This window comes from Prorops nasuta, unplaced genomic scaffold, assembly GCF_024137725.1.
Source record: "Prorops nasuta isolate Cenicafe-Biocafe unplaced genomic scaffold, Cenicafe_Pnas_1.2 PNAS00021, whole genome shotgun sequence".
NCBI lineage: Eukaryota > Metazoa > Arthropoda > Insecta > Hymenoptera > Bethylidae > Prorops > Prorops nasuta.
In genome coordinates, this window is record NW_027116818.1 from 86,438 (window position 1) to 111,106 (window position 24,669).

General features: G+C 37.4%; 4 protein-coding genes across 9 annotated transcripts in view; 2 read left to right on the forward strand and 2 right to left on the reverse strand.

The window, feature by feature from the left end:
* The window catches only part of LOC136781088 (uncharacterized), a 30,142-nt gene extending 15,379 nt beyond the window's left edge, over positions 1-14,763 (forward strand). The window contains exons 5-8 of the mRNA XM_066739796.1: positions 12,488-12,568; positions 12,718-13,104; positions 13,434-13,646; positions 13,806-14,763. Of these exons, the coding sequence (XP_066595893.1) occupies positions 12,488-12,568; positions 12,718-13,104; positions 13,434-13,646; positions 13,806-14,141 (1,017 nt within the window). The 3' untranslated portion in view covers positions 14,142-14,763. The remainder of the gene's footprint in view (positions 1-12,487; positions 12,569-12,717; positions 13,105-13,433; positions 13,647-13,805) is intronic.
* Positions 14,764-15,175: 412 nt separating this feature from the next.
* Positions 15,176-21,346, reverse strand: LOC136781086 (nuclear factor related to kappa-B-binding protein). 4 transcript variants are annotated; one of them, XM_066739792.1, is made up of 15 exons: positions 21,221-21,346; positions 20,868-21,113; positions 20,559-20,791; positions 20,190-20,455; positions 19,697-20,052; positions 19,262-19,599; positions 18,949-19,191; positions 18,633-18,866; positions 18,330-18,545; positions 17,806-18,236; positions 17,369-17,689; positions 17,032-17,224; positions 16,150-16,903; positions 15,753-16,064; positions 15,176-15,644 (listed from the first exon to the last, which is right to left on the reverse strand). In XM_066739792.1, the coding sequence occupies exons 1-15, from the start codon at positions 21,224-21,226 to the stop codon at positions 15,177-15,179; spliced, it is 4,617 nt and encodes a 1,538-aa protein (XP_066595889.1). In that variant the 5' UTR covers positions 21,227-21,346; the 3' UTR covers position 15,176. The 4 variants fall into 4 exon arrangements, with proteins under 4 accessions (XP_066595889.1, XP_066595888.1, XP_066595887.1 ...); XM_066739791.1 differs by having other exon boundaries at positions 15,176-15,640; positions 15,749-16,064; XM_066739790.1 differs by having other exon boundaries at positions 15,176-15,640; positions 15,749-16,064; positions 17,369-17,692.
* On the forward strand, positions 21,102-23,720 carry DENR (density-regulated protein). Of its 2 annotated transcripts, none has more exons than XM_066739813.1 (6): positions 21,102-21,175; positions 22,528-22,802; positions 22,902-22,986; positions 23,126-23,284; positions 23,364-23,503; positions 23,588-23,720. In XM_066739813.1, the coding sequence occupies exons 2-6, from the start codon at positions 22,701-22,703 to the stop codon at positions 23,630-23,632; spliced, it is 531 nt and encodes a 176-aa protein (XP_066595910.1). In that variant the 5' UTR covers positions 21,102-21,175; positions 22,528-22,700; the 3' UTR covers positions 23,633-23,720. The 2 variants fall into 2 exon arrangements, with proteins under 2 accessions (XP_066595910.1, XP_066595909.1); XM_066739812.1 differs by having other exon boundaries at positions 21,111-21,175; positions 23,102-23,284.
* Polr3I (RNA polymerase III subunit I) lies at positions 23,419-24,460 on the reverse strand. 2 transcript variants are annotated; one of them, XM_066739816.1, is made up of 4 exons: positions 24,273-24,460; positions 23,928-24,198; positions 23,724-23,848; positions 23,419-23,516 (listed from the first exon to the last, which is right to left on the reverse strand). In XM_066739816.1, exons 1-3 carry the CDS (start codon positions 24,323-24,325, stop codon positions 23,744-23,746), a joined length of 429 nt encoding a protein of 142 aa, XP_066595913.1. In that variant the 5' UTR covers positions 24,326-24,460; the 3' UTR covers positions 23,419-23,516; positions 23,724-23,743. The 2 variants fall into 2 exon arrangements, with proteins under 2 accessions (XP_066595913.1, XP_066595912.1); XM_066739815.1 differs by lacking the exon at positions 23,419-23,516 and having other exon boundaries at positions 23,610-23,848.
* Positions 24,461-24,669: the final 209 nt, after the last annotated feature.

The following is a 24,669-nucleotide window of genomic DNA, read 5'->3' on the forward strand; positions in this document are numbered from 1 at the left end:
AACCAAATGTCGTCCCCATTAATACCGCTAGAGAAAATAACAAAAAGATAAAATACACTCTGATGACCCTTTGATAACTTATGCGTGCGTGCCGGAGGATCTAAATTTAAAGCTTAAATACACGCGCCACTCTCTAAACACACACACACATATATTCTACACTTTATAGCTTAGTGAATTAGAAGCTAGAAAATGGAGAGAGGCGCGCCCCCCATTATCTCTCCCTCTCTGAAATAATCTGAGAGAGAGAAAACCCCCCCAATTTACAGTTAATATATATACATGCATGTATAAGCCCAGTCTACTACTCGCGATGGATTTAACGCGGTCGCGCGCACAAATATCTCTTTTCCTCCTTCTCCTCTTATAAATCTTTTTTAAAATCTATATCACAGAAAATAATTCAGATAAATCCATTTAAATTTGGAACGTATAAACTTTTGCGGTATAAGAGAATAGTGCTCACACGATACAGGCATGTTTATATATGTAATATCAACGTGTCGTCGAGATAGCACAGAGAGTACGTGTCTCTTGATCCGAATCTGTGTAAAAAGTATAATTGCTATAATAGGAGAGGAAATATAATTAGAAGGAAAAAATGGCCAAGAGATCGGAGTAAGCAAAGACGCGACAGTGTATGTGCACATATATTCTATACATGCATCTTATTCTATCAATGAATTATGCAAATGAAGCATTTTTCATTGAGTATGAGTATCGGTATTGTATACTCTGTAATTTCTTCCGTTACAGTAATCGAATAGCTTACTTGGCATAAAGGAGGCGCGCGAGTAACAAATTAACCTTAATTATTTCTAACTCGGTAGACTCGTATAGGGATGACTCGCGCGCGCGCGCGCGATCGAGCTTGAGGTAATAGAGGATTTAATTAAAGAGAATGGTTATTTCTTTTTAGCGTGCGCGTGTGCGTGTGCATGTGTAAACAAAAGCAACACGTTTTTCGCCACGCAGCACAGCTCTGCTTATACTTGTTTCTTTGTGTTTTCTCCTTTCACGCACCTCCCTTTTACACCTGTCAAGGGAGAGAGAGAGAGAGATATCCATTGTTGTAAATTTAAATCTGATAAAAGATGTAGCAGAGACTCGTAGGATGAGCTACGCGACTCTGATGAGACAATATACATATACCATCATATAGGAATGAAAGAGCGAAAAGAAAAGATCAGCTGGTATATAAACAGCGATTAGTATATCAACTGTTGAAACGGACGATGAAAATAGTAGCTAAGATTTGCTAATTGCAAAGCTAAGCACGAATCATTCATATTCTGTAGTATCCGTGAAAGGCACGCAACCCCAATCGAGAGCCGCCGATCGCTTATAAGGTATAGCGATAACTAAATGGGAGAAAAAAAACTCGGGCTAAAATCGAATGGCTCCTATTAAGCCTAGTTCGGAGTGCACGTATATATAGGAAGTAGGTAATTAGAAAGATATGCTATAGAGAATAACGGCATAAAAAGACTTTTCTCGAGATCTTAACGATATATAAGGGGAATTGGTGGCGAAACAAGAAATACTACGCCTCTCTTACATACTTCCCTATTATATCTTACAGTGCCCCTGAAATCTTAAGCAATTTTAATTAAATCAAATTCTAATGGTTCTCTTAATTTGTGAGCAAACAATTTTTATAATTATATTCGACACTCTGCTAATTATTAAACTAACGACCATTCGCGTTCTCTCGATTCTTTTCTATACTATATATATATATATATACTGAAACACCTTATCTTATAAGCGATTGCGATATCTCTTTCTGTCGCTAACATCTCGAAAAGAGCTGTAACATTTTTCTTGTGAATCCAAACTTTGAAATAAGTAAAGACCTTTTATTATTTTCTCATTTATTCGATATAATTAGAGATTTTACGCGTATACATTGGACGTTTCAAGTAAATTTTACATATACTGAACGGTATCTGACTTTAGGCTGAACAGACTAAAGCTGCGCTCTGTGCAGTCTCAGCATTTAAATAAATTATTTAGGAAATCACTTAATATTAGAAGAAACTTGAACAATATAATGTCTGTCTACATATGAGGATTATAAACTATTATCGAAACGAACAATCAGGGAGTCTCTGGTGGATAATTGATATATATATATATATATATATATATAATATAAATATTTTAGTATTAAAGAGTGATAAAAAGAATAGAGCAGTGTATATAGGTGAGGGCTGGGCAAAGTCCAGCACACCGATCTTCGTTATATAATAAACATTGTAACGTGTATTGCTTCAAAGCATTTAGAGTTGAAACATTAAATTGAAAATGGATAAGGAGTACAGAGATGCAAGAGAGAGTCCTAGATATCAGAAGATAGTGACATCTACAAATCCAACTTCACCGACGCTCAACTTGATGGAACAGTTGTTATTGGCTAAGATCGATAAACAAAACGCTAATGAAAATATTCATCGACACAATCATCATCGTCATCATCATCATCAGAGTCAAAATGAGCATAAAGATCTTTCTATATCTGCAAGTTTGGTTTTGCCGAAAAAAGGCAACATTCTTCAAAGAACCGATTCCATGGACAGCCAAACCAGTGCCAGCACTTTTAATTCTCTTTTGTCCACTGATTCGACATCCAGCAGCAATCATTACTGCAAATGCGACGACTGCCTTTTGGGAATAGTTGACAAACACCAACGAGCCCCATCATCCATTGGGCGTAACAAGGTAAACTTTCAGAGGATTCGATTACTCTCTTTATTTCCTCATTCGCCTATAGCCTTTCATTGCATTATTTATATATATATATATATAATATAATACCCATATGGAGTGTTATAAGATATTTTCTTTGTGAGTGGAGCTGACAGGAGCTCATCTGCTATTAGGTAGACGTTGTGTTTATTTGAAATATTAATTATTTACACGCGAAGAGCAAAATCACACTCCATTCCCTCGTTTGTTCGAGTGATTATAGGAGATGAGAATATTTTCCCTACCATTTGTTTATCAGCCGTAGGATTTATATTAGACTTTCATAAATTATATACGCATGCACGCTCGATTATATATACATCTACATTTTAAGTATATGTACAGTACGTGACAAATTACCTTATAAACGTAAGGAAGGAAAGAAAAAAGAGCGCTGCACTTTCACAATCTATTGTGCTCCTTATTCGCGCGTTGCTTTGTATAGAGACTCGGTGCCACTGAGAGACCGGTCAATCAATCTCTTGCTTTTTACCACGTTCGTCTAGTTTCATTGTCATTGTTCAATGGTATATACCACACATGTGTATATACAACTTATAGCTCCTTTTATACAAATTAGATATAAACTTGTGCTTCATCTGTCTGCAAAGAGCACAACGTTTCCCGTAACACGATCACATATGAGTTGCGTGTATTCGTAGCATTTATACCATTTGAAACTTTTATAATCCCTAACTTATCCAAGTTGATCCGACTGTGAAATTTTTACTGCCGCCACTGGAGAGCGCTGCTTACCAAGAAGCCTACTAGATAAGAATGTAGACTCTACCTCTACACCGGGATCAGCTGGGCCCAGCTGGGGTCTGGGAGTGCTGAGACCGCTGCATGGGACTATTGTTAAAGAACGATTGAACGAAAATTATCAGCAATTATATTGACGAAAAGCGAGTTGGAGAGAGAGCTAAAACTTCGGAAGCAAGTGTAGCAACGTTATTTTTCTAAATCAACTATAGTAATATACAAGGAGAAGGATGAATGAAGAGAAATAATAATTGGAGCGCACAATATTGAGAGAGCGTTCGAGCGACTCTCGATAGAGAAGGATACAAGTCCACATGCATGTTCCGCGCGATCAAAGGGTTCACTCGACGCATGCAGTATATTGGTCTTGCGAGTTGGATCGTGTATAATCGCGTTAATAAAATACATTTACCCTAATGATATAATTCAACGAAAGCGTTAGAAATGAAGGTTAACCTAATAATTGCAATGTAAGCGTTAGGGAAATAAATTTCAGCATTTCTCGTGGGAGGGCTCGGGTGCATTGAAATTGCGACGGGGAGGGGTGGGGGGGGGGGGGTGGTGGTGGCAGAGAGGACCTGCAGCAGTCGTTGAGATAAATTCTTAATGTTGTTTGTGTCTGAAGGGGGAAAAGGCGCGAATCTCTCCCTCTACCAATCAGATGGATGCATGGACCGTTCATCTAGCTTGTCGCGCGATACCGCGGGACGGATCGTAGTGAAAGGGTAGGGCTGTGGTACTGGCGGTAAAACGGATCAAAGGGATCGAACCATGATGCAATATTTGGTGTTACATGCATGTGTGTATAGGTGTACGCTTTCTTATTCCCACGCAGCAAGATGCAAATAAATTTCAAAGGCTTTTCCAAGATAGATTACGATGGCCTGCAATCGAACCGAGTCCTTCCCTCTCCTCCACCTATTCCACTCAAAATGACCAATTCTGATCAATTCCATTGAATCTCGAGCCTCGCCAGACGAATAAACTTGTAAAAAGGCGTTATGGTGGTGTTTGGAATGAGAAGAAGACTGTCGCGGGGAGTGACTTTGCCGGCAGGCGACTGGTGTGACTTTGACCGCTACCGCCCCGCCCGCCGCCGTTCCACAAAGCTCTATAGTAGAGCCCAGTAGAGCTTAGCTAGGAGCTAGGCTACAGCTGGAGGATACAGAGAGAGAGAGCCGCGACACAGCGCAAAACTCGGCAGTGCGCAAGAAAGAGCCACTCTGCTGTCTCTGCTCCGATTGCCGAGCGGCACGGATCGCGGGCGACGCGAGTATCGGGAGCATCATCAGTCGATCGGTATGCAAACGCGCCGATACATCGCGCTACGGCCGAGCGCGCGCGTGCGCGCCCGTTTCTCGCATTCTCGCATACTCGCTCCATCGAATAATACCTCTTAGGTAACACGCCCCGACACACACCAGTGATATATCAGCTCCTCCTCACCTTCCTTCCATTCCTCACATTTCCCCCTCATATATACAGTGCTAACTATATATATATATATATAAAGTACTTTGAGATTCACCACCAGCAATCTCTCAACTGTATACGATATACTACACAGCCTTCCACGGATCCCTAAAGTGACGGGAAATACAACAATTTTTTGCTCCTTTCCTTATTTATCTCAAGAGAAGACACGGCTCGATATAAGAGAAATTTTAATAATGCAAAAATAAAATATCTTTACCAAGATTTTTTTCAAGTATATTTTTATATCGATATATCATTGTGTTGAAATTATAATATTAGCGTTGGTATTGGGGAGAGAGGAAACTGTGGGGATTTATTGCATCGTGCTGGATAACAATGATGTGAATTATGCTTGAAGAATTTGTGATATCGAAAAGTGCGTGTTGCAAGGGCTGAGAGTTAAAAGTTTTTAGTTTATTGTTCTGGGGAATATCTTATATACTTTGCACCGCAATAAGTATGAAAGATTCGTTTAAAGGTAATTCCCCCTCCCCCCTTCTCTCTCACTCTCTTTTCTACTATACTTTCATTCTTCTTTCCTCTATTATGTGTATGTGATATCGCAATATTTATCATTTCTTATTACACATATGTCTCTCTCTCTCTCTCTCTCTCTCTCTCTCTCTGTTTCGTTTCTTTTTCTTTTCTTTATACATATACACATTGTTGCATAACACGTGTGTATTCCTGAAGAATTCTCCCAACTATAACGAGTAATTTCAAGTTGCAATTGTGCTTATCGGTACTCGATTCGTTACTTTTTATCATATTCGTATATATGACACAATTTGAATCTTAATATACAAATGAATGTACCGTGTATGGAAAAACAATTATTTCGTACAATACTTTTTATTAGGAATTAATGTATCACGTTTCATTTTTTCTATATATATATATATATATATATATATATATGTATTTTTGTTGATTAGTGCTAGCAATGTTTTATGAGAATATTTGATATTGGGAGAGATAGACGTTATACCATGCATTAAAATCTACTTATAGAAAATAGACAAGTCGGATAACGCTGATGCGTAGAATTAACGAGTAGTCGATCAGTTTTTAAAATGAATGAATATACTATTGTTTAGATTAATAGTGGAGCAAGTACACGCACGCAATGTGTTTGGAAGTATGACAATGAAAGGTCTTCAATTTGATTATGTAAGAATCGCACCACGTGACAAATGAAGATTATGCAGATTTGAGAATCACGTTGTGGGAAGATTTAATTTGTCTAGGGAACGTATATGGATATAAGACGATTGATTTGAAAGAGGGATTATTTTATCGGGCGCACTATGTTTCTCGCACATAATATATACATGTATATATATATATATATATAGCAGGAAAGTCCCCGTAGAATTTTTGGCCAAGATTAAAATATTTGTGCCATTTCGCGCAATGTTATCGATATAGATTATACCAACTAAGCATATATGCGTATCTCATCAATATGTTTCGACGAGGCTCTTCTCTGTGTGGGTATATATATATACTCTTTCTCGAATCGTCCACACACGCACACACACATACACACAGAGCTATACTCTTATTTATAATTCCAATATTTTCAGCATCTTTCCCCTCGCGCGAGATAGGCTGACAAATCTCGCCGCGGTAATTTTCTCTCATTCATTTTCGTATTCGTTATTATAAGAGCAATTTGTAGGTAGACTATTATTTTGCAATGTCATCGCATCACTATATATATATATATATATATATATATATATACGCGAGCGTGTGATATCAGAATTACGTGACTTTGAATGGCCAAATATGTTTGGGAAAAAGTCGAGCAGAATTAAAATTGCGACACACGTGGCAGAATATTTGATGTGCAATTTTAGTTATAATTGCCGTTTCTACTTTTTAATTATATATATACACATATATGTATATGTATATGTAATTTATATAACATAAGACGCGACGTGTAAAGGTTATTATATATTTCTTAAATTGAGACCGTTAAAAAACGTAGGGAGGAAGCGCGGCAAGAGTAGGGTACAGTAATAAATGGAAATAAGGCGAAATATTGCAACAAGTTTGCGCTGTTCCAATACACACACACACACACTCGCGTGCGCGCGCGGCCATTTTCATCCGAGAGAGTTAAGCCTTTTAATTAATTTGTCCTTCGCTAGCTTATACGCGTGTACGCGCGGGTTTGCTTAAAATTTCATATTTTATAGATATGAAAGTATACTTGCTAAATAAAACGTACCCTATCGACTTTATCAGATTTACATAATATTTTAATTAAATTATGTGTATACTTTATAAAATATAAATAATTGATGTCCGCGCGAGATTAGCACGTCACATGATTGGGATACGTCTGATATATAGTGCCGCTGCAGCTCGCGCGAAAAGTACAATTTCTTAAAAGCAACTAATTGAGCTAACTGTTCAAAGATTAAAGTTCATGCTAAAGCAGCAACTATAATGTTTAACGGAGAAAAAAGCTACATGGAGAGGTCGTCTATTCGCGCTAGCTGTTAAAGCTGCAGTACGGCCGAGTTGCATGCGCGCGAGAAAAAAAGATTGCTCGTGCAGTGCTATATCATGAAGTATATCTATATAGATAAATGTGCAGAGCAAAATGTGGCATTAAGCGTAAGAAACATCAAAAGCGCGTTGTTAAAGCTGAGAATAGTTGTAGTGTAGAGGATGGGGACCAATCTTCTCCTCGATAAAAGATAGATTTTCGAATATGACATCTGCAATTGCAAAATTAAATAAGGATGAGAAAAGGGCTGCTTGTGTGTGATCGGCCGAGCGAATCAAATGCATCGCGCCGCGGAGTATATGTATATATACCCCATATGTATATATATATCGTTAATATAAACAAAGAAACTCTCTCAAGAAAGCATTTAAACGGTGAAGCAGCAATTAACGAAGCAACGTATCCGCGGTATAGAGAAGCAAGGTGGTTGGCTATCGTTGAAAAAAACGGGCCGAAATGCCATATTTTATTTCTATCGCACACGCTTCGTGTCCCAAACACGCGCGTCTCACATATCTAAATATAAATTTCTAATTAATAGGTATACATTTCCTACATTTCATTTAATTCGCCTTTATTTCGAGATACAGCATATATATATATATATACATATATGCCATGCAGATTCGGGACTGATTGATTTCATTGCTCTCTTTCTCCCTCTTCGCCTTCCTTTCAAATTTTAACACTGTTTTGCTTGCAGTACTCGTATAAATAGAATACTATATGTTAAATATTTTATTTGGCTCGACAAATTTTCACGTTTTTATACCTATACATATAATTTCAAGGAGAACATTTGCTGTTCAATGTAGCATCAAGTTTACGACAAGTGATTTCCATATCAGATGCTCTATGTGGTATAAATATAGTATCTCTGACGTTGCCATATTTTCTTTAGACAACCTTTCCGTTTTTTCTCTCATTCTTCTGTGTAACAACGTTTAGATATATATACAATTTTCTCAATTATTCATATAATATCGTCAGACTCTCTCGTTATATCCAATTACTTTGTTAATATAAGGAAATGTTTCTGGAGAGATGTCCGTGTATTCGTATGTGTGCGTGCGTGCGTGCGCACAAGAAAAGGACGTATGGTAGCATACATATATGATAATGGCGATCAAGCAGTGGGTTTTGTATACGCTTAAACGTATAAACAATATATACGATGATAATACTGTATAGGAACTAAGGATCGATGGATGGTGCATGGTAGTACATGCCATACTGATGAGTGAGGGAGTGGGAGAAAAAGAGCTCGTATAGATATAGAAAGATCGGCCATTTGTCTCGAGATCGAGGAACGTTATATCTACGGCTTGCTCTCACCCGGGCCTTTCATTACTTCATCGATGTTTCTCTTCTCCGCGCATTAGCCCCACCAACAACAACAAAAAATCATTATTCTTCAAACTATAATTTTAAATGACGCCAGGAAGCTTATTTTTCTTCATTAGCGAGAAAAAAGTTGTCCTTTTGCTTTAGTATATATTCAGGGAAAGCGGAAAATGAAAAATTCTATATATGCAAATTTAAAATTGCTTTTGACAAGAAGTCTGTAAAATATATCTTTTGTAACTCAAGTATATGTATCGTTAGATAAATCTAACAATTTTATTTTCTAAAGGTAATATTATAAGAAACTGGTAAAAAGTGGTATATATATATATATATAAATCTATACGTAATTTACCAAGTGTATAATTAAAATAGTTAAAAGTCTTTTCAGTAATATTTCGCTTTGAACAACGATAAAAAGAATAGTCGTGAGAGACATTATGTATAAGGAATACCATGCCAAAGGCCACGATAAGAATAATAATTGTAAATTCTTGACATTTAGAAAAATGATGAAAAATTTTAGACAGCAATATTAACTCATTATATATACTTTAATAATTTTGATTTCAAAAACTGATTTTGCATCACTTTCAAATTAAATACCTCGCATCATACTCGGCGCGCGTACGTGTCATGTAATAAATATTACTAACCATAAGGATTTACCTCGTCGGAATCATCGATAAAGTTATGACTGGAAAGATATTAATGATATATCAATGTAAATAGGTTTCCCAAGCTATACGATCGTAAATGAAGAAATGAAATGACTAAAGTATGTATGTATAGATTATAAAGGCATATTCGTAGACACACGACTGATGGTAATAGTTGGAAGAAAAAGTTGAAATTTTAGGACAATATTATTTTTTGTGGACAAAATATTCACCGAGTGTACCGTATATATAGAACATTCTCTTTCTATAAATTTACAATCGATCATTATTTGTCAATACTCGTTTAAATACATGCACCGATTTAAATTTTAATCAAACAGACTATCCCCGCATAAAACATAAATGCAACTTGAAGAAATACTCGGTCGCTTGAAATGTTTTGGTGGAAAAATTGATAAATAATTGATGATGAGAATCACATCGAAAAGCCACAAGATATATTGAAATATTATATTTCGATCTATTTTATATTTCCTTTGCTTGTTCTTTTCTTCAAGCAGTACCTATACCTCGCTCGGTCTCTCGACAGTTAGTGACGCAATCGTTACTGTTCAAATGTGTGGAATGGTATTGTTTGTCTCTCGTGTAAAATAAACACGGCAAGAGAGAGAGAGAGACGCGCCAAGATAATCAGATAAGGAAATACCGGGAATCGTACGAAATTATAGAGGCAGGCGGAGGCCCGGGGAGAACAAATTGAAATTGAAATTGAAATTGAAAGCAGCGGAAAAAAAGGTGGTCGTCGGTGCGTGCTTTTGCCGAACAGTATAGAGCCAGTCGAACCTCTTATCGAATCTCTTCTTCGATCAACCTTATATTTTTACCGCGCGACGATACGACAATTATAGTCTCCTCCAAACTGATCAATGTTTCTCTCCGTAACGACGAATAAGGATTATTGCTGCACATAACATTTTCTTCGTGTGTTATATATATATATATATACGACCCCATTAATAAAATCCCTGCATCTATTTAAAAAGAAATTGATATAGATACTAGCAGAGCGAATAGGGGAAGAAAATTGAAAGCTTATATAAATGTTCTTCCGTATCGCGAGAGAAAGTATTAGCATGAAAAACCCCTATATATGTATGTATATATATATATATATATCGTGAAGATTTCTTTCTCTAGAAATGATTGCCCATTAACTGCATGATCGAGAAGCAGTAGAATCTGAGAGGAAGAAAAATGCGATATTTCTATGTACCTCAGTGCTCTTTTACGACGATGTGAATGAATCGATTGAAATGAGGAAAGAGCAAGCATGATAAAATCTTTGGGATCAAGGTCATTCAGATTGTGAGTAATAGTTTATTGTAATGCGGAATGTATAGATGATATCTTTGAAACTCTGGCATATGGATCGAGTGTCTTTTTCATATAGAACATTGCTCAGTTTCCACGTCATGTGACACATCGAGCTCAGCGCACTCATCGTGTTAATGAAATAATCAATTGATAGAATCAACACTGTCATTTACATGAAATAAATCATACGTGCGAAAGGAAAGGCCGTGAAAAGACGCGGTGACGTAATTGCTCGCGCTTTACGCAAAACCACAAAATCTGCTGCACTGCTAATTTTGAAACGTATGCTGCCAATTTGGCGAGCTATATATCATTTGGATAAGGCCCGTTCTGTTTGATTGTGTATATGCACATGCAGCGACGCGCGACACGGTGCCGCGGTGCTACAGTGCTACGGTGAGCGCGTTTTATTATTCGTCAAAGAGAAATTATTCTTTTTTATCGAATATATATATCGAAAGGAAATGATTGGTTATTGATATACACTGGTAGCACGAGGCACAGGGGGAAGAATCAAAAACGAGAGAGAGAGAGAGAGAGGGGGGGGGGGGGGAATTACCTTCAAGAGTGAATTATTTTCAAGAAAACCTACAAGGATCTATTGTATCTGGTGGTGGTGGTGGTGGTGGTGGTGGTGAAAGTGGTGGTTGGTAAGAATGCAGAACGCTTACGAGAGAATGACCATTCCGAAGATAGTGGTGTGCGCGAGGTCTTGCTCGTTGGACGTGGACGATTGCGAGAGACGTTTGTCTCGTCAACGAAAGATCGTTCGGACACGAAACCGAAGAAATTCTCGTCGTTTGTCCTCCTCGATCGGCCTGACAGAACGAAGATCCTCTTCGTCGTCACGGAGCCCATCCCCGGCTGCTGCTGCTGCTGCCGCCACCGCCACCACCAACAACAACAACCTCCGTCATCAACGGGACGGCGGCCGTGATGGCGATGCGAAAAGTAACTGCTGCGTCAAATACGACAACTTTAAATCCAATGGAAAGAATAATAAGGATTGGTGCCCGAAAATCCAGGGCGAGCAGTGTGAAAATTGTAAGATCAACAATTCTGGGGAATACTGCTCGGGTTACAAGCAGTATTTGCAATTACTCGAGGTACCGCCTTCTCACAATGGCTACTCCTCAACCTTGGAATGGACCGAGGGTAGTGGAGATGACTTGAGCTCCGAATGGGAATCCGATTACACCGATAGCCAATCGATCGGGCCTGCCAGCAATATCACTCGGCAATGGCCCAAGGTATTATGTGCCTCCCTCTCGAATAAACATGTGTGAAAATCCTTCGAGATTCGCTCAACGTCATTTTACCTATATATGTATATTATATATATCGAGTCCATACGTAATAATCTCATCGAATCCTTTCAGTCATCTCATTCTTCTCTTATATATATTTACGTAATTTATACGTACAAGTCCCATAGGCTTCGCTATTTTATATAGCTACTAAAACTACTGAGATAATTGTGAATATTTTAGAGAGATAAAAGAAGAAAAGAGACAATCGAGTCGAGTGGTAGTGCGATATATGTTGTTTCTTTTTCTTGTTAAATACCTTTTGTTAATTGATATTGATAGGTCTGTGTAACACATAAGATTGTGAATTTGATTTTAAATTGATTTTGCAGACTTCTGGGTGGAGGAAATTAAGGAATATCGTTCATTGGACTCCCTTCTTTCAAACTTACAAAAAACAGCGGTATCCATGGGTGAGTTGATTTTATTAATTTTATTGATATATCACAGAATGTGGCGTGAAAATAATAAAAGAAATTTTTACGTGGTACTATGTGTGTTAAAATGTTAATTAAAATGGTAGAATAACCTTGAAGAGAGATACCGTGTGATATTGAAATAGGTTCAGTTGGCTGGACACCAGGGAAACTTTCGCGCTGGTCCCACTCCCGGAACTATCCTGAAGAAACTCTGTCCTCAGGAAGAGGCGTGCTTCAAATTGTTAATGGAGGATGTGCTAAGACCCTACGTGCCAGAGTACAAAGGAGTGCTGGATGTTCGGGAAACGGAGGAGAACACCAGCCAAGACATTGATACTAAGATTAATAGTAAGGAGAACGCCGAGGGAAGCGATAATGCCACTGAAAATCCGAAAAAGTCCGTTGTATCGACCTATCTACAGCTTCAGGACCTCCTAGGAGACTTTGAACAGCCTTGCGTAATGGACTGCAAAGTCGGAGTTCGCACCTATCTCGAGTCCGAACTTGCCAAAGCTAAAGAGAGGCCGAAGGTATGCATTTCACCTCTATGTGTATACACACACACACACACACAGTATTGCCGATACACCTCATTTTATTCCTTTCTTTTCAAAGGGGGGAATAAGGAATAGATTTCCTCAAATTATAACAAGTTAAACAGCAGGGCTAACGTTTCGTTGCATTAATTTAGTATTGGCAAAGAAATTAAAAGTCGCTACTAATCTGTCGTCGATAACTTTCAAATGTAATAAACATCTTTGTTCGTATCGTGTAGCATTTTTCAGAAGCTTTATTTATTCGTTTGATAACAAGAATTATTAAAATTTGTACAAAAAAATTGCTTTCTTTTTTAATTTAGCTACGTAAGGATATGTATGAGAAAATGGTGCAAATTGATCCTTCTGCTCCAAGTGCCGAAGAAAGAAAGTTACAAGGGGTAACAAAGCCTAGATATATGGTTTGGCGAGAAACAATATCCAGCACGGCTACGCTTGGATTCAGAGTCGAAGGAATTAAACTATCGCAAGGGGGCTCAACTAAAGACTTTAAAACAACCAAGACTCGAGAACAAGTTTGTATCTTATAATTATTATATCGGGCCAAGATTTAGCCTTTTGATATATCAGATTAACATTTTTCCTTTATACATATATAATTATTGTGATTCGGAATATCTTAAACTATTGTCTACAAAGCCAAACTTACCAATTATCTATCTTTACTCTTTTAGGTCACAGAAGCATTAAGACGGTTCGTTCAGGGGTATCCTCATGCAGTACCAAAATATTTGCAACGATTGAAAGCTATTCGAGCAACCTTGAAAACATCGCCCTTCTTTTTATCCCACGAAGTGGTTGGGTCTAGTCTATTATTCGTCCACGATTTCAAGAATGCTGGTGTTTGGATGATAGACTTTGCAAAGACTCTGCCTCTACCACCGCATCTGCCGCGAATTAATCATAATACCGAGTGGCAAGTAGGAAACCACGAAGATGGTTATTTAATAGGTGTTAATAATTTAATCGATATCTTTGAAGATATCAGAAATTCTGAAGCCAAACCGTAAGTTAAGTCAAGTTCCAAAAATTATTAAAAACAAATAATCACCGTGCGCGGCTCTAATTTAAAGAATATTATAGCAGTTCCTAATAATAATTGCATATTAGTCTCAGATCGTAACGTAAAAATTGCACTACTCTCTCTCTCTCTCTCTCTCTCTCTCTCTCTCTCTCTCTGTTAAACAAATCACTTGGATTAATGAAGAGTGCACAAAAACAAACACGCCTTAATTTTATGGACCAGCCGAGTGGTTACGAATTACTATTAATTTCATGAGAGATACGACAACTCTAAATGATCGTTTCATTTAATTCCTGTCAATAAAAATGATATTTTATAATTATATAATATTAGCGTTAAAGCGTATCTTCGAATATAGACGCTTGCTGCAAAATGCACTCTGCTGAACATTATGTAGCTATTCTTAAGAGTAATATTCAAACACAAGAATGTGTATCGCATACTGTCGGGCTATCTTTGTATCTTCCTCCTCAGTTGCTCGAGAAAAACTGACCAAAGACGCGGTAGCGGAAATACTCGCTACCTAGAATTTTATATAAATTTCTAGCAAACGTGTGGGCTTCCCACCCTGCATTATACAAATACATAAAAATTATTTAACATTCTAATATACGTAATTTTATTTAAATAGTACCAATACGACATTGCAATGTGCCCTCCTCTATGCCCAGGTATCACTGTTTTCTATTAAAATTATATCGTGCATTTGTAAATAATTTACCGTTTAGAATTCACTTTGTTTTATTTACCCAACAACTCCATTTAATGGGCTCGCGGATCGCAGTTAGCTTACAACAATTAGTAACTGCGTTGTACAATCTAATTATACACATTTTATTGATTAGCTCAAATAATAAAGAGAACATTCTGTGCTCTACTTACTTATTTTTACACACACTTGCACCACAATAGAAATCCATGCCCATCATGTACAAGTCAGTTTTATTATCCAACATGGATAAGAACGATCATAAATGGGATGAACACAATATTTTTAAGTGAAGGTACAGCTTTAATTTTGTCAAGGAGTGCCGAACGAAGTATTTCTCGATGATTGGGCTGCAGCTGCTGGCAACGTTTGTTGCTGTGTAGCCGCAGATTGAGTTGAAGTAATTGTCGTTGGGGCAATCACTCTAGCATATACTGCGGCCCCGGTAGTTTTTAAACCCGTCGGCGTAGGTATCACCTTCAGCCCATGCAGCGTTTTAATGTTGAGTAATTGACTTGGTAAAATAATTGGTTGTGTCTGACTATGCTGCTGCGCCGATTGCTGTTGCTGCGAAGTCTGCTGTTTCCCCAGAACCATGCTTCCACTACCACTGACACCCACGCCAACATTTTTATTACCACTTGCTAGTACAATAGGCTTCCCTGCTAGCTGCGCTGTAACCATCCGTACGGTTTGAGGTTGCGGGCTTTGGGACGTTTGTTGCTGTGTACTGACGATTATTTTTGGCTGACCAGTGGACGTCTGTGCTTGTGAAACTACCTAAAACCAATACAGCAATCGAAACATTCATACTTCCTCAATACTCTCTATATCTTTATAATGGATTCTTAGACAGCGATCAAACTTACAGTTTATTTTTAAACCTACCTGATATTGAGCTTGGATAACTTGTTTCCCTTGCCTAGTAAGTTGAGTCGCATGACCAGTGGTAGTCGCTAATTTTAAGCCCTTCTGGGCTAATAAATTTTCAACAGAAATTATTTGACCACCGCCCGAGCTGGTTAGAACTTTCGCCAGTATCTTTTGTTGCTGTTGCTGTTGTTGTTGAGGTGATTGCTGTATTTGAACCGCGATCGGTTTTCCGCCAATTTGTGCTATAATGCGCTGCATTCCCGGAGCTTGTAGTTGCTGTTGACCAGTTACAACACGCTGCTGTATTGTTTGAGGTGGCTGCTGTTGCTAATTAAAAAAACCATACAAAGATGCTCAACATTTTTTTAGACACCACAAAGATGCTTCACAGTTCGACTATGATGAAATTTACCTTTAACTGTTGCTGCTGTAATTGTGCTGCTTGACTGTTAACCGGCGATGATTGTTTTATAAATATAGTTTGTCCCTGTAGGCCATGACCCGTCAATAGTGACTTAATTTGTCCCGAGCTAACTAGTTTTATTTGCGAGGCTAATAGAGTTTTCCCAGGTAAAACATGCTGCTGCCCTTGTTGCGGCTTCAAGTTAGTCGTTTGCAAAATACTCTTGCCTGTCTGATTCGTTATAATTGCTTGCTGTTGCTGTTGCGTAGCTTGTGTCTGTGTCTTAGCAGTAGAAAATATTGTTGTTAAATTTGATGCAACATTTGCAGCATTAGCACTTGCGCTGGCAGCGACCGATTGTGCTGAATGCAAAACCGAATGACCTGAGAGTCTAATAGTTTGTAAGCCCGCCGATGTGGATACTTGAATTTGATGATGAGGAAAATGTTGCTGATTAGTTTGCAGTAAGCTCTGCGCACTTGTTTTCACCACTGCTACTGGCTTTCCACCTATGGTAGAGGCTACTTTTTTGGATGTAGTAGGTGTAACGATCTGAGCCTTAACCTCCGTCATCACGGTTTCCCTTTCTGAACTAGTAGTTACAGTAGGAGACGCGCTTGGTACAGTGGTAAATGAAACGGTCGATGTGGCAACAGATACCACTGATGTTGATATACTTGTCGTCGTCGTTGTCGTAACTGCAGACTCTGTAGCAACAATTTGATCGCCTATCGTTTTATCTTCCAGCTTACGCTGTTCTTTTCTGTAAATTAAATAATAATCCTCATTATTAACTTTAAATTATACGCGTTATTATACGTAATTGTACGAAAATTCCTAAGATCATCTGATTCTTTATTATTGCATATAGCTCCCATCTTGTCTTCCTACCTGGACGCAGCCAAATGTCCAGAGAGAGTATTTTTCCTTTCCTTCTTTGGTGTGGTTTCTTTATTACTACTTGATGCTTGATCTTTATTTACATTAGTTGATTTAATCGACGGTTGTACCAATTTGTTTCTCGATGTATTTCCCACGTTTTTCTTATTCTTTGCCACGCCCTGGAGCTGTTGATGATACATTTCTAGAAGAAAATAATGAATATTTTCTGTATAATATCTTCAACATTTTCCATTTTGCTAATATCTATTGAATTACAACTTTACTTTCAACATATAAGCATTAACGAAATAACAAAAATTGTACACGCTAGTATTTTAATGCATACCAAATTCAGATTCAGAACGCGCACGATGTAGATACAGCCACTCTTTTCTTCGCGGATAATATCTCACACAAGGATCTGCCTCATAGTGTAGTCTGTCCAAAGCTCCCGAGACAACAGAGTGCAGGTATCCCTCTTTATCGTCATTGTCCGTTTGTTCTCTGATATACTGAGAATCCTTGAGTAATTGACAAATATCAGCTCGCGTTCCTTCACCATTGGGAAGTCGAGCGGTGGCATCACGTACCAGAGCTAAAATTGTTACGAAATTTGGCCGATCCGCAACTAATAAGGAATGTCCACGCGGCTTCGTTAATCCAGAAGCTGCTGTAACCAAGTTGTACGATTTGTTATCAGATTCAGATATATTAAAGAATTAAACGATACCATTCACTAAGTCATATTTTTTATTTACTGTTCGGTTAAAGAAATATACGCACCGACATTGTGTTGGTAAATTCCTTTCACTGGACCGACAACGGAAGCGTAGCCATGCATTCGGTACGTAAACGCTTTGTGAGGCGCGGCGTAACGCATACGCTCCTGCCTTCTGAACTCTTCTCGTTCTTCAACAGTTGATGGACGGACTTTCCACTCAGTTGGCCACAAAGCACGCGGTGGTTCCCATTCTGCTAAAGATCCACTTGTTCCGCTCTCAACGCCTACCGATTCTACAGTTGGGCTGGAGCTTCTACCCGCCGTAGTTCCAGCATCAATACTTGTGCCGTTACTGTTATTGGCTTGTGTTGTCAGAGTTTGCTGTTTAACAGGCTGCGTTGCAACTGTTACAACTGTTACCGCTGCTGCTACTGCTACTGTTGCTGTTGTCACTGCTGTTATTGGCGTTGGTTGAGGCGGTACTAAGGAGTCCCTACAAAAAAATAGAAGCATTAATTTTAATAACTAAATATACATATACGTGTAAATTATGGTCACATTAATTGAATAAAACAGAGAATTTTACTTATGCAGAAGAAATCGTGTACACAAGTTCAAAAGTCGAGAATCTGAATCTCGACCAGCCCCTATCCATGCATATACACCAAAACCTTTGTTCTCCAAGTACGGTACCAATTCATGATCCTGTTGCTGATCCTGTTCCTGAATATACGTAAGTTCACCAGCAAGAAAACCTAATGCCAATGGTACTAATGCTGGCCAAGATACTGATAAGGAATACCTTTAATATTAAATTATGTGCGATGAAGTTATTGTAAAATTTTAAATACTTTACTTTAACAAATTTTTTTTTTATCTTAATTCTTACCAGTCATTTAATGGAGAAATGGGATTTCCTTGCCATAGTGTCACGGCATCTTTCATTTCCGCTATACTCATTCTGAATTCTCCTTTGGAAACAAATGCATCTCTTAAGAGGGAGAAAAAACACGCATGGGTCTCTTGCATCAGCTCAGCTCCACCATTAGCATCAATTGCATCAACTCCACCAGGTAACAATAATTCTTTATCAGGTATTGAAATTACAGCTTCGTCCTCGCATCTATAAAGGAATATAACATAACTCTCTTAGGAAAGTAGTTTGTTGTTTTTTTGTATATCTTTTAATCATTTAAATTACTTACTTTACTTCATCTAGTATATCAATACCATCGTCAAGTTGAATAGGAATTTGCATCATATCGATGCTATCCAAATCCAATTCTTTCTTGTTATCTATTTCATGTTCTTCAATCTTAAGTGAAACCTTATCATTGATTTGACTATTCAGCTCCGCCTTATTTTCATTATGTTCTACATCTTCCGTTTCTTTCTTTATTTCTGTTGTTGTTACGATGGATCTGACATTTTTTTGCGCTACTAGATTCCTAAAAAAAAAAGACTCGTCAATAATTATTTTTGCTACTAACCACAAAATATTGTATTGGAAATAATTACATTTTCTTTTTGGATATTACATGCGGAGTTGATTCGTAAAAATCAAGAGGCTCCGCTTTTATTGGTGTTACCGATCGATGATCCACTTCCAGAGAATTTAAGTGTCTATTGTCGTCAGTGGTATGAGAATAGTCACTGTTATCACTTTCAGGTTTGATTGAACTGATACTTAAGTTTCTGGATGAGGGAGGGCATAACGATGGCTCCAATTTAATTCGTTTCTTTGCAGGAGGAACTCGTATAGGTGTGCCGATGTTAAACTTTTGTTTCTGACCGACCTGAGCTCTCTGAGTTAAATCAGCCAGTACAATGCCCTGAGTATTTAACTCTGGATGAATCTGAAACATTAATAAGAATGATTTAATGCTTAAAGATTTAAACACGCGAAGATTACTACTGATCTTGGTAAAAATATAAATATATATATATATATACGTCTCGTCGGGATCTTCGTTTCTTATGTGCTATTAGCATAGCACGGTACGTTTCTTCCGAAGTTTCTCGCATGAGGAAGGATCTGTTGGATGAATACTCGGTTCGCTGAAGCGTAGAAAAGACTGGTCGAATTGCTTCATCGTCATGAGCAATTTGGAGGCCCCTCATCGAAAATCCTGGCATACATATTGTCGAGCGTCTCTTCTTTTTCTGCTTGATTCCAGATAACCTGGGATGTGAGTAATTCTCCTCATTTTCAGATGTTGTATCAGCAGCTAGTCTTGAGTTTTTCACTCCAAGTTCAGCCCGTAGAGCACTCAGCTCCTCCATATAGCGTAGCTGAGTTTTCTCTTCAACTATTGGTTCATTGCTTGTTAGTAATGCCCCCAGGAAGTTACTATCAATTTCTCTGCCAAATGGCTGGAGTGTGTTTGGGGGGTAACATAAAATGCCAGAAAATTTGGTCTATGCTACTTAACAGGAAGTTACTTACCCATTGCTGGTTTAGGTTTACGCCAGTTGAGTTTCGATATAGACCTATTTGTTGGCTGGCTGAAACCTTGTTTGTATGCATTAGAGAGTAAGCTTTCACGTGATTTCAACAATTGTCCAGCTAACTCATATGAGCGTTTACGTTCTTCAAATAATAAACGCATTTGATGTGCTTTCTGTACAAGATTTCTCATTTTACGAATATCAGGTCTAAAGTGCCCTGATGAAAGATGACTATAAAATGAGTCCAATGCTGCCACTCCAAACCTGAATCAACATAGATCGACCAATTTATGTGTCAATGAACGTAACAGAGCCATATGTAAATAGTACAATAGGTAATTTCCTAATTATAATATTTAACTACTACCTATGATTTTCTCTGTTAAACAGCATTTGCAATGTTTTATCTGTCTCAGCTTCCACATCGCAATCCTTTGGGAAGGCTGGCAATAAATTAGCTAATGACTGTCGTTGATTCTCTGTAAGACATTCATACCAAACTCGAGGGTATTCCAACATTTCTTTAAAAATGGCAGAGTGCTCACAAAAGTCCTGAGGTAGTTTTACTTTAGTGTTTGCCGCTACACAAGTTTCCCATCTCTAAATGATTTTATTTCATTAGTAACAAAAATGCGTTAATATTTCTATTTATGTATAAATTAAAAATATAATTAACCAGTGCATCGGAGCTTTCCGTTTTTTCCGAAAATTGGATATTTTCATTTTCATCATCATCTTCATCTCCTGAGCTATGAGTTTCACTTCCACTTGTACCATGTTCCTGGACACTATCATCACCACTTTCTGATGTTGTATCACTACCGCTCATGCTACTGCTGCTACTAGTATGAGAGACATGAGACAAAGCATCCTCCTCGTCTTCTTCAGCCCCCGTATCACCTCCTACAGAGCACTCATCAACCTTGTTAAGAGAAAAGAATATTACATAAACTAGTTTTCTATGTCCTGCTGGAATAAACAAAGGTAATCTTATAAAAAGAAGATAAAATTTATTCAGGGAAAACCAACCTCCATTCTATAATACTATTGACCGTGTTTAGATATTTATATTTACACTATCTTACTGCAATCTTACATTTTACTGCATAACAAGTACGGAGTGAATTTAGCTGAAACAGAGCGAATCAATTTGACGCGAGAAAAGAGCGAAAAGAGTAACGTGAATTGTCGTGAATAGTCAGTGTTGCCATGATTGCTTAAAGCGGCTAACGTACCAACTGTCCAAAATTGACTTTCATTTCTCTCAATTTTAATACATATATATATATCCTAGCTTTTTAGATTATTGCCTTAGATTGGCTTAGATCCGTATTCTGTACCATTAAACAGATTTTAAGCTTAACACCGTTTTCGCTAAATCTGGTTGTCTCACTCTATAACCTTCAGCATAATATTTTAGCTCAATCCTCATCTTAAGTAATGCTCGGCTGAAGCTAAACCTTAACTCTCTGTTTAATTTAATGATACATACATACGGAACGAACGGGCCATTAACCAAAGCCAAATAAATAATGGTCAGTAAATAAGGCCTGGTTCTACGGGTCTCAATTAAGTTAATTATGCTACATTACACGTAACGTAGAATATAGCACACACAATATTCTACATACATTCTACGTGACATTTATTATAGCATAATTAACTCAATTGAAACCTGTAAGGGTGAGTCCGATCAAAACCTGTAAGGTAAAATTTTACCATGTAGGATTGCCAATTTTTCGAAAATACGTATGCTGATTGGCTAATTCACAGCAAATTGGCAATCCTACATTACAGGATTTGGTCGACCTCAGGCCCGATTCCACAAGACTTGTTTAAACTGGATTAAGTTAATTATGCTATATTCTATGTGACATAAAATATAGCAAAATTAACTTAATCCAGTTTAAACAAGGCTTGTGGAACCGGGCCTTAGGGCCTCCGCACACAGTTTCCGTAGCTACATTACGTTACGTTAAGGCAGGATTAAACTTAATCTTAGCTTAGCGCACACAAAAGATTGCTAAAGTTAAGTTTTTTGAGGCAGGATGCTTGTAATAAACAGGTCTGAGGTGATATTTTTATATTTATAAAAAATTTTTGCAACTATTATTGTAGTTGCCTTAACGTAACGTAATGTAGCTACGGAAACTGTGTGCGGAGGCCCTTAAGGGTGAGATTCACCAAGTCCGGCTTGGGGCTAGCCGGGCTAAACTCATACAGCTCATGTAACGGTAACTGTACTACTTTAGTCCGAAAGTATACCATATTAGCCCGGCTAGCCTTCAAACCGGACTTGGTGAATCTCACCCTAATAAGGGCCGTACTGGGCCTAGTTTAAATAACAATTCGTTAGCGGCTGAAGTTGCATTGAGACAATAGCATAGCCAGAGCCACCTAATGCCGGCAACTGGCGACTGGAAGTGGAGACTGGAGAAGTAAGGTGGAGCTACTGTCGTTTCGTCACGAATGAGTTTTTTTAGTAAAAAATAAGTTTAAAGTCTGCAAAATGTCAGAGGAACAGGAGCAAAATCTACGGTTAGGACCAAACCCTAATATTACTTACCCTATTCAAGTACAATATTGTGGGAATTGTACATTACCAATTGAGGTATTAAATTTTACATTCTAATTTTTGTATAACCTAAGCTCATTGTACAATATGTAGTTTCCCATTAATTTATATTGACAAGTTTTGCTTTGTTTATAGTATTGTGAATATTACCCAGAATATGAGAAATGTAAACAATGGTTGGAAAGAAATCTACCTATGGAATTTGAAAAGGTTAAGTTGAGTAAGTAAAAATGCTGTATTTTTAATTACATAATACAATTTAAGTAAACAGTTTGATTGATTTAAGAATCGCTTTATCAAAAATGTGTAATAATGTAGTAGTTTTGCACAAACAGTAGATGATGGTAATACCCCTGAAGCAGGCGAAGGAGAGGATGAAAAGAAGCGACAAAAACGAGGCGGTAAAGGTATGCTTAAAGCAAAGAAAAAGGAAGATGTTCCTAAGCTAGTTACTGTCTCAAGAGCACCAAGAGGAAAAAAAAAATCAGTAACTGTTGTGACTGGTCTTAGCACTTTTGGTACAGCTGCAATTGTATTTTATTAATTTTGTCTTTATTAAATTAATTTATAAATTTATCATTTATTAATTGATTGCAGACATTGATTTAAAAGTAGCAGCAAAATTTTTTGGTAGTAAATTTGCATGTGGCTCTAGTGTTACGGGAGATGATGAAATTGTTATACAAGGTGATGTGAAAGATGACTTGTTTGATGTAATCCCAGAAAAGTGGCCTCAGGTATAATTAAATTCTAAATTGTGAAAATATAGCAAAATGAAAAGAGAACCGTTATAAATAAGAATGTCTTTACATTTCTTTCAGATTGACGAAGACTCAATAGATGATCTTGGAGATCAGAAAAGATAATATGTTTTTGGATAAGGGATTGGCACAATGATATTTAAACTTATACTATTTTCATTTTTATTTAATATAAATAAATGTATATAATATATACCCTGGTTTTCTATCTAGTTATCAAGTTTCAGTCTCTTGTGGCTCTTTTTCTAAGTGATTTGTAATAATGTGGAGTAAAGATTCCACCTCCTCTTCTGTTAATCTATCTTCACTGTCTTCTACGATCTAAAGTAAAGCATAAGATCTTGTAAAACAAGGATTATTTTATGACAAGATTGGATTGTAATTAAATTTTTTCCATTACCAATTGTATTTCAAGAGCGGTTTTTGGACAGATATTTAACAAAGTAAGTTTTTCACATTTGGTTAATTTAAATGGCTCTATTGCTTGTAAAAAATCTTTAATTTTCTCAGGAGATTGTATTTTACATGGTGTATCTTCTAAATATCTTACAGTTTGATAAGTTATTGTTGCTAATTGATTTTGTGTCATCTTTTGCTTTTTGTTAGATTTTATATTCTGCAATATATCTAGAACTTCATAGTTGCTCAAATACGCTGAACAGTCTTTGAGACTAAAACAAATAAAGCTGGTTAATTCTATATTTAGCAGCAAAGTAAAATTATGTTAATACTTAGTAGTGCTTACACTTCCATATTATTGTGTTTATCTGACCTGGCTGTATGGAATAAGGATTTCATGGATGTGTGATGAAACGCATCCGGCTGAGGCCCTCTGCAGGCCCTTCAGCTTGCTATCTATAGTCGCCAGTCGCCTAGTGTGCACGTGTGCAGGCCAGTGCATGCATAGGCGAGAAATTGATTCGCGTATGTATAGCTCAGATAACTTCACTCTATACATTTTATTCACGCTCATTGGTAGATATTTTGTTACAAGCAACGCCCTCTGTTGATTGTCTCTGCAACGGCTCTTCTCAAGTTCTCATACTTCTCAATTTTCATGGTTCTCAACTTTTTCATTCAATATTCAATCTTAGTATCCTATATCCTCACGGCCAGTGTAGTACTGGCCAGTACAGTATACT